The following is an 11,137-nucleotide window of genomic DNA, read 5'->3' as shown; positions in this document are numbered from 1 at the left end:
GTTGCAGTGAGGCACGATCGCACCATCGCACTCCAGCCTGGGGGACAAGAGCAAAACTCTGTCTCTAAATAAATAAATAAAAATAAAAGCTATCGAGGACTGGGCATGGTGGCTCATGCCTGTAATCCCAGCACTTCAGAAGGTTGAAATGGGCAGATTGCTTGAGTCCAGGGATTTGAGACCAGCCTGGCCGACATGGCAAAACCCTGTATCTACAAAAATACAAAAATTAGCTGGGTATGGTGGCACACACACCTGTAGTCCCAGCTACTTGGGGGTCTGAGGTGGGAGGATCACTTGAGCCTGAGAGTTGGAGGGTGCAGTAAGCTGTGTTTGCGCCACTACACCCCAGCCTGGGTGACAAAGCAAGACTCTGTCTCAAACAACAACAAAAAGCTTTCTAGAACATTTCCAATCTACTGCAAACCTCTTTTTGGTTACATCGTGTATCATTCCAGTTATAACAATGTAAAAAGTGGCAACTCTGGAGCCAGACTATCCGGGCAAGTGACCTCCGGCAAGGCCCTTAAACTTCTTTGTCTCAGTTTCCTTATCTACAGAATAAGGATTAAAATTATTCAAAAGTTTGTTGTAGAATTGAAACGAGTTAGTATATGTAAAAGTGAACCTGGCACATAGTGTAAGTATTTTCTAAGTGTTTGCTCTCAATAAGTAATAAATCACAGAATACTCGACTAAAAGTGGTACAAATATTAGAGATTTATTATTACAGAACAAGATGGAAGTTGGCAGTTCCAGGGTTTGTCCTGTCAATTAACCCAGGCATCCCGGAGCAGACTCTTCCTGTACCCACTGCCACGTTCAGTGTGGCAGTGCCTTCTCCACTCATCATGGCAGGGAGGCCACCATAGCTCCAATGACCAAGTCCTCACATGGTCAGCATCCCAAGCATGAAATAAGGGGATGTGGGCAAAAAGAGCTTTTCTCCTTCTGCAGCCTTCTCTTTACAAGCAAGAAAATCTCTCCTAGAAGCCTCTAGTAGGTTTCCTTTCCGCTAAAACTTGGGTCACAGGTCCCTCCCTGAACCTAAAACCTCCAACCTGTAACAAATGAGGCAGGAGTGGGACTGGAGCTGGCTGCGGGGCAGGTGATCGGTAGTGTCCACCACAGACTGGGAGCCAAAGAGTTCCGAGAGTGCCTCGCTCAGGCCAGGGGTAATTGAGAAACAGGCACATAGCAGTATTCATCCAGGAGTCCTCAGGTTTTTTAAGAGCAGTTTTTTTTGTTTGTTTTGTTTGTTTGTTTGTTTGTTTTTTTGAGATGGGCTCTTGTTCTGTTGCCCAGGTTGGAGTGCAGTGGCATGATCATGGCTCACTGCAGCCTCGACCTCCTGGGCTCAAGTGATTCTCCCACCTCAGTCTCCCAAAGGGCTGGGATTACAGATGTGAGCCACTGTGTGCCTGGTTAAAAGTAGCTTTTTTTTTGAGATGGAGTCTTACTCTGTCGCCCAGGCTGGAGTGCAGTGGCACGATCTCAGCTCACTGCAACCTCCGGCTCACTGCAACTTCCCCATCCCAGGCTCAAGTGATTATCCTGCCTCAGCATCCCGAGTAGCTGGCATTACAGGTGCCTGCCACCATGCCTGGCTAATTTTTGTCTTTTTGTAGAGATGGGGTTTCACCATGTTGGCCAGGCTGGTCTTGAATTCCTGACCTCAGGTGATCCACCCACCTCGGCCTCCCAAAGTGCTGGGATTACAAGGTGTGAGCCACCGCACCTGGCCAGGAGTAGCTTTTTAACCTAGGTCAGTATCGTGTTGGTAAAATATGGAGAGAGTATGTTTGAGCAGAAGGACCTTCCTCATCTCACCTGTTCTAGGCTGCCACCTTCTCTTTCTACAAACCAAAGGATGGGGCTCATAACTCAATGGGCCTTGTCTGAAAGGCTGACCACACTAGTCACTGCTGAATTCCTCTAAGGGATTCCTCTACCCTGACTGCCCTTGCCACAGTTGCGCCCACCGTCCTAGGGGCAGTAAGTAGACAGAGCTGTGTGAGAAGAGCATTCTTTCCACTCCAGATGTCCCCCTACAACCTACATCCTCATGGCCACTGCCAGTTTGGACCTGTAGCATCACTCATCTGGACCACTGCCGTGTGGTCTCTCCATCACAACAAAGACTGCAGCAAGGTGGACAGAGAACTCCAAGAGAGCCAGGAAAATACCTTTATAAACCACCACAGAAAGCCTTATTTCCACTTACTAAATCCATTAATAAAGAGACGAGACATTTTAAAATTCCAAGGCACTAGGTTACTAATCTGATTCTGGCCTAGATGCGGATATTCAATAAATACTTGTTAAATTAAATTGACTCAAGGTTTTATTTATTCAACCTACTTAAAGCTTATGTAAACCCTTTGGAGATTTGTGTCAAGCTGTTAAGTTGGAAAATGTAAGAAAAGTATTATTTAATGTACTTTAATGTACACTCTTAATGTACTTTATGAGCTTAGTGTAAACCAGGGAAATGGGGGAGGGGTCCCAGGAGAGCAGAGGTGGAGGAGATGAGGAGGAAGGAAGAGGTGAGGAGGAAGGAGAAGAAAAGCCTTTTCTATCATTTCCTGCATTTGTCTTAACTGCTGTACTTACTGACCAGCTACTGCCCTCTAGTGCTCACTGTATTAAGTTTGCATCTGAATTCCATTTTTATCTGTAAAAACTCTGGTAACACTTGGAAGGGACCAAATGTCCCATTTTACAGATAACCATATTGAAGTCCAGAGAAAAGAGGTGTCAAACTGACCCAGGGGACTTCTGGACTCTTTGTTACCTCATCTGTAACTTGTCTGGAAAACTTTATTAAAAGCCTTTCTCAGAAATTTTAATTGGTAACCAGTAAAAATTGCAGCATCAATCTTAGTGCTGGTTATTATTTCCAATGTTGTTCTAAATTAAGCTTAAACTGACTGCTGGTCAATTTAGGTAAGGATATAAAATAATATTGGTACATTTTTAACTTAGTACAAGTTTAGAAAATGTCTATAATACTTCTTTAAAAAGTTAACTAGAACAGATCCCAAGTGGATTTGGCCATTTATCAGAACTGACTTACCACTGTCTCCATGTGGGCTAACATTCTGCTAGAATTCTCCCAAGCGACTTTGCTCACTGATGGGGAAAAGGGGGTTTGTCATTTTAACGTGGAACACATATTTTCATCACATAATCATTTTGCTAGTGGAAATAAATGGAAAATTATCCAGCTGGACATGCTACTTACAAGAACATTACTGACTAACAAAAGATTTAGTCAAATATTTAATTGGAAGGAACTACATCTGGAATAAGTTTTATTGGAATTCATATAAAAAGAAAAGCAAATCCATTAGAAATTGATATAAACAGTTGATTTTATCTGGAACCAAGAATGTGAATTAATTGGAACCTAGATGTCCTAACCTGTTTCTTTGCATAAAAGCCAATCAAATTTTTAGGTAGAGCTTTGTTTTCAGCGAATATTTTAAAGACAGATTACCCAAAATTACCTGATTTGGTTCCCACTTCACTCCTCCTCAAAAACCAAACATAAAGCAGAAGGGGGCTGGGTGTGGTGACTCACGCCTGTAATCCCAGCACTTTGGGAGGCCGAGGGAGGCAGATCACTAGGTCAGGAGTTTGAGATCAGCCTGACCAACATGGTGAAACCCCATCTCTATTAGAAACACAAAAAGTAGCCAGGCATGGTGGCGCATGCCTGTAATCCCAGGTACTTAGGAGGCTGAGGCAGGAGAATCGCTTGAACCCAGGAGATGGAGGCTGCAGTGAGCCGAGATCGTGCCACTGCACTCCAGCCTGGGCAACAGAGCAAGACTCCATCTCAGACAAAAAACAAAACAAAAACCAAAAAACAAAAAAGGAAAGCAGACGGGGGCATTTTCCTGTCTTCAAAATACAACCTCCTGCTAAGACCAGCAAGTCAGCAGAAACTCACTGCATTTGGGCTTCTGGTTACTAAATGAATTAAGAGACACTGAGTTCCATCCTTAGATGTCCACATAGATCCCATTGATCAAATAATCCAGTCTTGAGTAACGTTTCCTGCGGAGTGATTCTGAGAGGATTCTGCCCAAGAGGATGAGGCCTATCACCAGGAACAGGACACCAAAGAGCAGGGATCCGATAAGAAGCCACTTTTCAAATGGAAGGCCATACTGATTTTCTGGAACATTGCCCTGGGAGGAACGACCTGGACTGGCCTCCCTACTTTCCCAGGAAGCAGTTTTATTCGTAGCGGAAGACTCCACGTTTGACATAGAAAGTGCAGTAGGGTTATACACGTTCCCTGTGTTCAAAGTTAGGTTGGAGATTTCTGTAAATGGTATCGTTTCTAGGCTGCCTTTCAAGTCCGTAGGTGCCTGAAAGGTGGTAGTCAGAACTGCTGTTGTAGCCATTGCTTGGAGTGTAGCCACAGCCCGTGTAAAAACTGTAGAAATGAGGGTCGTGGGAGGCTGAGAAGTGACAGTGGTTACAGGTGGAGATGTGGTGGCCAGCTGTGGCTGGGAAGTCCCAGAAGGTGTCACTGAAGCATTGGTGAGTAGACGGATGGCGGGCTTTGGAGTCGACAAGGTGGTATGTGGAGAGGCAACTGCCACTGTAGCTGGGAACACACTCACATTTTCAGGCAGCAGATGAGCTATTTCTTGATCAGAGGAAATCTGTGAACTCTGAGAATGGCCTTTTTCTTTATAAACAAGGAGCTGGGCACTTGCTTTGTCCATATTAAATAGTTTCTCCAAGTGATCTGAGGATCCAAACTTCTGAGAAAGTGTCTCTCTCCATGAGATATCGGTGGGCTTTGAATAACCTGTGTGATGACGGGCTAGAGGAGTGACTGCTTGTGAAAACTGGCCAGGTAAGAGAGAGTCTTCCTGGGGTAACTCTTGGCTTGGCAAATTTCTGGTCAAAGATGGAAAACCTGGAAATATATGGAAAATAAGAGGAGTGCTTATATAACTCCATGCTAAGGTAGGTTAAAAAATATAAACATATCAGCTTGTTCAAAAGATCCCCAAACCGGTTGGGCATGGTGGCTCACACCTGTAATCCCAGCACTTTGGGAGGCTAAGGCAGGAGGATGGATTGAGGCCAGGAGTTCAAGACCAGCCTGGACAACATAGGGAGATCCTATCTCTTAAACAAATCTCCAAACCGTTGATACTTGACATTTCATTGAAATGTGTGCAAAATGGAAAAACACAAATTGCTAGATGAGAATCTGATAACGCCGCCTCTCTACCAGATGCTGTGGTTTATTTCTAGCATGATAGGACAGAAGATAAGAGAAATGTGTGAAGGAGGACCAGGCAAATTAAGGAAAAGGTGGGAGTTGCACAGCAGAGAAGCCGGAGGGGCTCAGCAGGGCAGCAAGAGGCTTAGGAAGATGGAGAGGGTTCTTCATCTTCCTAAGGGGCCACGGCCAGGGAAAAAAGTGGGCTGGAGGGTGACCTGAGCAGGAAAGGTTGGCAGGGAGAATGCGGGGGAAGGTGTGGGCTTCTGCAGGACATACCAACTAAGACTGAGATGACAATTGGGAAGCAAGTAATCATCAGGAGAGATTGCAGTGGGGGCATGGGGCAGGCAAGAAAGGGATGTGGAAGCTGTGGGAAACGAGGCGATAGAGCAGGAGAGAGGGAGCAGAATCCCTGTTATGTGTCTCTGACAGGCAGGAGGAGGAGGGGCCAGGCAGGGTCTGGTCTCCCCTCTGAGCACCGAGGCCACAGCAGCAGCAGAACAATGACAACAAAAACCAGAGACGTATCGTTCCAGCACTGTGCTCCGAGGACCGAGGCTATCTGGGAGATTTCACTCGGACTCTCAAAGATTGGAATTTTGGAGCCAATGTCGTAGGTCATGAGGATGATGGGACCAATATTTGAAATCATGATGACCACACTGTAGACACAGAGAGCAGAAATCCATACAGTCCCGATGCCTGCTGGGGAGAAACCAGCCCCAGATCCTGCTCCTGCTCCAGGAAGCTCAGAATTGTGCCCCTGATCACACACCCCACTGATCACAGCTCAAAGTGGAAAGGGCTGTTCAAGCAATCCAGTGCAGGGAATGGCCAGGTGAACTGCTGTGTGTCAGTGCCGCTAGGCTAATCATCTCACGTACATCAGAACTGCAGAAAACACAAGGAAAGAAGCAGAGGAATGTCTTGGCATCTCTCAGTCCACTCACTCCTGCTCTCTTTTCCTTTTCCTTCCTCAACTTACCTCCATGCCAGCTTCCAAACTGGTCCTCAGTCTCCTCTTTCCTACAAATGGATCCAGAGGCAGCTTCGGATTCATGCCGTCTTGTGACTACTCTCTAAGCCTTACCCCTCTGAGAGGTTCTTTGCACTGTCACTTATTCATCCATCTAGAACAGGGCTCAGCAAACTACGGCCTGATGGACAAATCTGGCCTGCCATCTGTTGTTGTATGACTTGCAAACTAAGAATGGTTTTCACATTTTTTTAAAATTTTTATTTGTTTTGAGACAGAGTCTCACTCTGTCACCCAGGCTGGAGTGCAGTGGTATGATCTCGACTCACTGCGACCTCTGCCTCACAGATTCAAGCGATCTCCTGCCTCAGCCTCCTGAGTAGCTGGGATTACAGGCGCATGCCACCACACCTGGGTTGTATTTTTAGTAGCGATGGGGTTTCACCATGTTGGCCAGGCTGGTCGTGAACTCCTGACCTCAGGTGATCCATTTGCTTCAGTCTCCCAAAGTGCTGGGATTACAGGGGTGAGCCACCATGCCTGGCCAGTTTATACATTTCTTTTAATGGCTGAAAAGTAATCAAAAGAATATTGTGTGACACAGGAAAAGTATACGAAATTCAAATTTCTGTATTTCAAAACCTAAAGTACTAGTGTGAAAAGTCTAAAATACTATTTGGTCCTTGGCAGAAAAAGTTGGTGGACATCTGCTCTAGGATATAGTATTCTACTCTAAAATAGAATTTGGGTCAAATGTTACGTCATATATTTGAAAATATATACATATATATTTGAGACAGGGTCTTGCTCTGTCACCCAGACTGGAGTGCAGTAGCACAAACACAGCTCACTGCGGCCTCAACCTCCTGGGTTCAAGTGATCCTCCCACCTCAGCCTCTTGAGCAGCTGGGACCACAGTGCCATGCCACCACGCCCAGCTAATTTTTGTATTTTTTGTAGAGACAGAGTTTTGCCACGTTGCCCCTAGGCTGGTCTTGAATTCCTGGAATCAAGCAATCCACCCACCTCGGCCTCCCAAAGTCCTGGAATTATAGGTCTGAGCCATCATGCTTGGCCTATAATTCATTTTAAAGTTAAAAAAGAAAAAGACTGTTTAAGTAAACACTCTGTGATGTGTGTGAAATCAGAACTTAAATATGGCCATTGACAAGAATGGCCAAAACAGCTGTTTTCTTTCTCAAGCATGCAAGCTCATAAATAAAGCAAAGCTAGGGCCAGTCCCACTTCTTGATAAGATTCCCCTGTTGGCAGAGGTCCTAGAACCACACAGGGATCCTCCACACCTGCTCCATTCGCCTCACCCACTCATGTTTGCCATTGGGGCATGGCGCTTCCTCTCAGTCACGCAGAGATGAGCCACAAAGGGAGCTGCAGAGCAGCTCTGCACCCTTAACGCCTCTTTGGAGTTTTATTTTCAAACGACTTCACTGAGTTGAAAAATGAGAGACGATTACTTGGACCCCAGCTGAGCAAACAGTCTCCCAACTTATTCTATGTCTGAATTATCCTATTCTTCCAGTCCTTGGCAAAAATGACATGCCATGAAGCTGCCAACAACAACAATAAACGATTAAATACCAAACTGCAATGGCTTTAGAGAATGAACAGAATCCACTGTCATCTTTCAAACTCTTGGTCTGTAAATATTAGTCAATGGGATATAGGAAATAGAGGCTGGGCACGGTGGCTCATGCCTGTAATCCCAGCACTTTGAGAGGCTGAGGCGGGATGATTGCTTGAGGCCAGAAGTTTGAGACCAGCCTGGGCAACATATTGAGACCCCCATTGCTACAAAATTTTTTTTTTTTTTTTGAGACGGAGTCTCTCTCTGTCGCCCAGGCTGGAGTGCAGTGGCCAGATCTCAGCTCACTGCAAGCTCCGCCTCCCGGGTTTATGGCATTCTCCTGCCTCAGCCTCCCGAGTAGCTGGGACTACAGGCGCCCCCCCCTCGCCCGGCTAGTTTTTTTTTTTTTTGTATTTTTAGTAGAGATGGGGTTTCACCGTGTTAGCCAGGATGGTCTTGATCTCCTGACCTCGTGATCTGCCCATCTCGGCCTCCCAAAGTGCTGGGATTACAGGCTTGAAAAAATTTTTAAAAAATTAGCCTGGCATGGTGGTGCATTATCTGTAGTCCCAACTACTCGGGAGGCTGAATGGAGAGGACTGCTTGAGCTCAGGAGGTGGAGGCTGCAGTGAGCCATGATCACGCCACTGCACTGCAGCCTGGGCAACAGAATGAGACACTGCTTCAAAAAAAAAAAAAAAGAGAAAAGAAAAGAAAAAGAAATAGAGTTCTTCAGAAACAAACCACCAAACAGATAATCTGTATTTAATTTCACTCCAGGCAGGAGGCAGATAATTCATTTTTAATGGGGTAATATGAATTCATCAAGATGGACAGATTCATAAACAGAATTACAAACACAACTTGCACACATCCTGAAGATATAAACAGTCCCTTGAATACTACGTCCGGGGTTGGTGCCACGTTGCCCCTAGGTGTCCATCAACCTGCTCAGGGGCTGGCAACGCCCCCTGGTGGCCACCACAAGAACCGTTTAATTCTAATTTCACTTCATTACCTTCACACTCACCCTAAGAAGATTTATGCACATGCAAAGTTCCCTTTTTTCCCATTTCCATTGGCAAGGATCTTCATCCCATACATGCTCTTTTACATGTGCATTACAAAAGCAGCAACACTCCAGAAGTATTAGAAAACAAATTCAGCTGTAATTTCTATCATCATATCCTAACAACAATTTATTTACACAACACTCTGCTTCGTGCTCCTGTTTGAGAGGATGTTTGACACATGAGGTTTCCCTGGTACATGAACAAAACTCAGACACAGCCTCAGCTAGGGGGCAAAGCAGCGTCAACATGCACACACCTCATACTTAATGCAGTCAAGAGAGAACCCTAGATTCCACTCCACCTAGATTCCATTCCACCACCCTAAAACTACTCAAGTTTCCCCCAATGCAGCAAATGGGGTCACCATTCATCTGGCTGCTCAAGGCAAAAACTAGGACTTGGCTTTGACGGTTTTTTTGTTCTGACCCCCCAGACCCATACCACCAGCAGGTCCTGTTAGCTCTACTTCGGACAGCCCATATGTCCATCTCTCCGTCTCGCCCGCCACTCCCGGTTTCTTCACCCAGATCTCACCTGCGCCTCCTAACCAGTCTTTCCATTTCCACTTTGCTGCTGCGTCACTGTCCATTCCCAAGAGGGCATCTATGGTGAGCTTTGAGAAATCACCTTTTTTTTTTTTTCTTTTTTCCCCGAGACGGAATCTTGCTCTGTCGCCCAGGCTGGAGTGCAGTGGTGCAATCTCCGCACACTGCAACCTCTGCCCCCTGGGTTCAAGCAATTCTCCTGCCTCAGCCTCCTGAGTAGCTGGGATTACAGGCACATGCCAGCATACCCGGCTAATTTTTGTATTTTTATTAGAGATGGGGTTTCACCATGTTGGCCAGGCTGATCTTGAATTCCTGACCTCGTGATCCGCCCGCCTTAGCCTCTCAAAGTGCTGGGATTACAGATGTGAGTCAGGAGGTCAGGAGTTCGAGACCAACCTGGCCAACACGGTGAGATCATCTCTACTAAAAATACAAAAAAAAAGTCAGGCGTGGTGATGCTTGCCTGTAACCAGCTACTTGGGAGGCTGAGGCAGGAGAATCACTTGAACCTGGGAGGCAGAGGTGGTATTGAACCGACACTGTACCACTGAACTCCGGCCTGGGCGAAAGAGTGAGACTCCATCTCAAAAAAATAAAAATTAAACTCCCACAGTTTCCCACCACACACCTAAAAACTCCTGGCCAGGCACAGAAGCTCATGCCTGTAATCCCAGCACTTTGAGAGGCCGAGGTGGGGGGATCACCTGATGTCAGGAGTACGAGACCAGCCTGGCCAATGTGGTGATACCCTGTCTCTACTAAAAAAACAAAAATTATGGCCGGGCGCGGTGGCTCAAGCCTGTAATCCCAGCACTTTGGGAGGCCGAGATGGGCGGATCACGAGGTCAGGAGATCGAGACCATCCTGGCTAACACGGTGAAACCCCGTCTCTACTAAAAAAATACAAAAAACTAGCCAGGCGAAGTGGCGGGCGCCTGTAGTCCCAGCTACTCGGGAGGCTGAGGCAGGAGAATGGCGTGAACCCGGGAGGCGGAGCTTGCAGTGAGCTGAGATCTGGCCACTGCACTCCAGCCTGGGTGACAGAGCAAGACTCCGTCTCAAAAAAAAAAAAAATTAGCCGGGAGTGGTGGCATACGTCCCTCCTAAGGTGGAGGTTGCAGTGAGCTGAGATCGCACCACTGCCCTCCACCCTGGGCAACAGAGTGAGACTCTGTCTCAAAAACAACAACAACAAACAAAAAACCTCCCTCTTATGACTTACAAGATGTTATGTGATCTGGCCCTCCCTGCCGTTTTACATATCACTCTCTACATATTTCACAATGAGTCAGCCAGCTGGGATTGGAGTGTTGGTTTTTCAAACACTCCAAACCATTCTGCCTGAGGACCTTGGACTTGGAAGGTCTTCCCCTGATCTCACATCTGGCTCCTCGCTGTTCAGATCTCAGTTTAGGGGTTACATCTTCACTTACTGATGGACTATTCTACCGTCCTGTCTCAATTCTCTGCATAGCACTTGTGACTATATTTTTCTTGATTATGTATTTATTTATTTATTATTATTATTATTATTTTGAGACGGAGTCTCGCTCTGTCGCCCAGGCGGGAGTGCAGTGGTGCGATCTCGGCTCACTGCAAGCTCCGCCTCTCGGGTTCACGCCATTCTCCTGCCTCAGCCTCCTAAGTAGCTGGGACTACAGACGCCCGCCACCAAGCTGGGCTACTTTTTTTTTTTTTTTT

General features: G+C 46.3%; 1 protein-coding gene across 2 annotated transcripts in view; it reads right to left on the bottom strand.

Annotated features, from left to right (window-relative positions):
- Nucleotides 1-3,245: 3,245 nt before the first annotated feature.
- The window catches only part of MANSC1 (MANSC domain containing 1), a 22,854-nt gene continuing 14,962 nt past the window's right edge, over nt 3,246-11,137 (bottom strand). For both annotated transcript variants that reach the window (XM_017864568.1, XM_017864569.1), the window contains one exon: nt 3,246-4,939. In XM_017864568.1, coding sequence (XP_017720057.1) covers nt 4,008-4,939 — 932 coding nt within the window. In that variant the 3' untranslated portion in view covers nt 3,246-4,007. The remainder of the gene's footprint in view (nt 4,940-11,137) is intronic.

The sequence above is a fragment of the Rhinopithecus bieti genome, unplaced genomic scaffold (genome assembly GCF_001698545.2).
Source record: "Rhinopithecus bieti isolate Rb0 unplaced genomic scaffold, ASM169854v2 scaffold_76074, whole genome shotgun sequence".
NCBI lineage: Eukaryota > Metazoa > Chordata > Mammalia > Primates > Cercopithecidae > Rhinopithecus > Rhinopithecus bieti.
The sequence above is the reverse complement of the archived record's forward strand: the minus strand, read 5'-3'. Positions and strand labels throughout refer to the sequence as shown.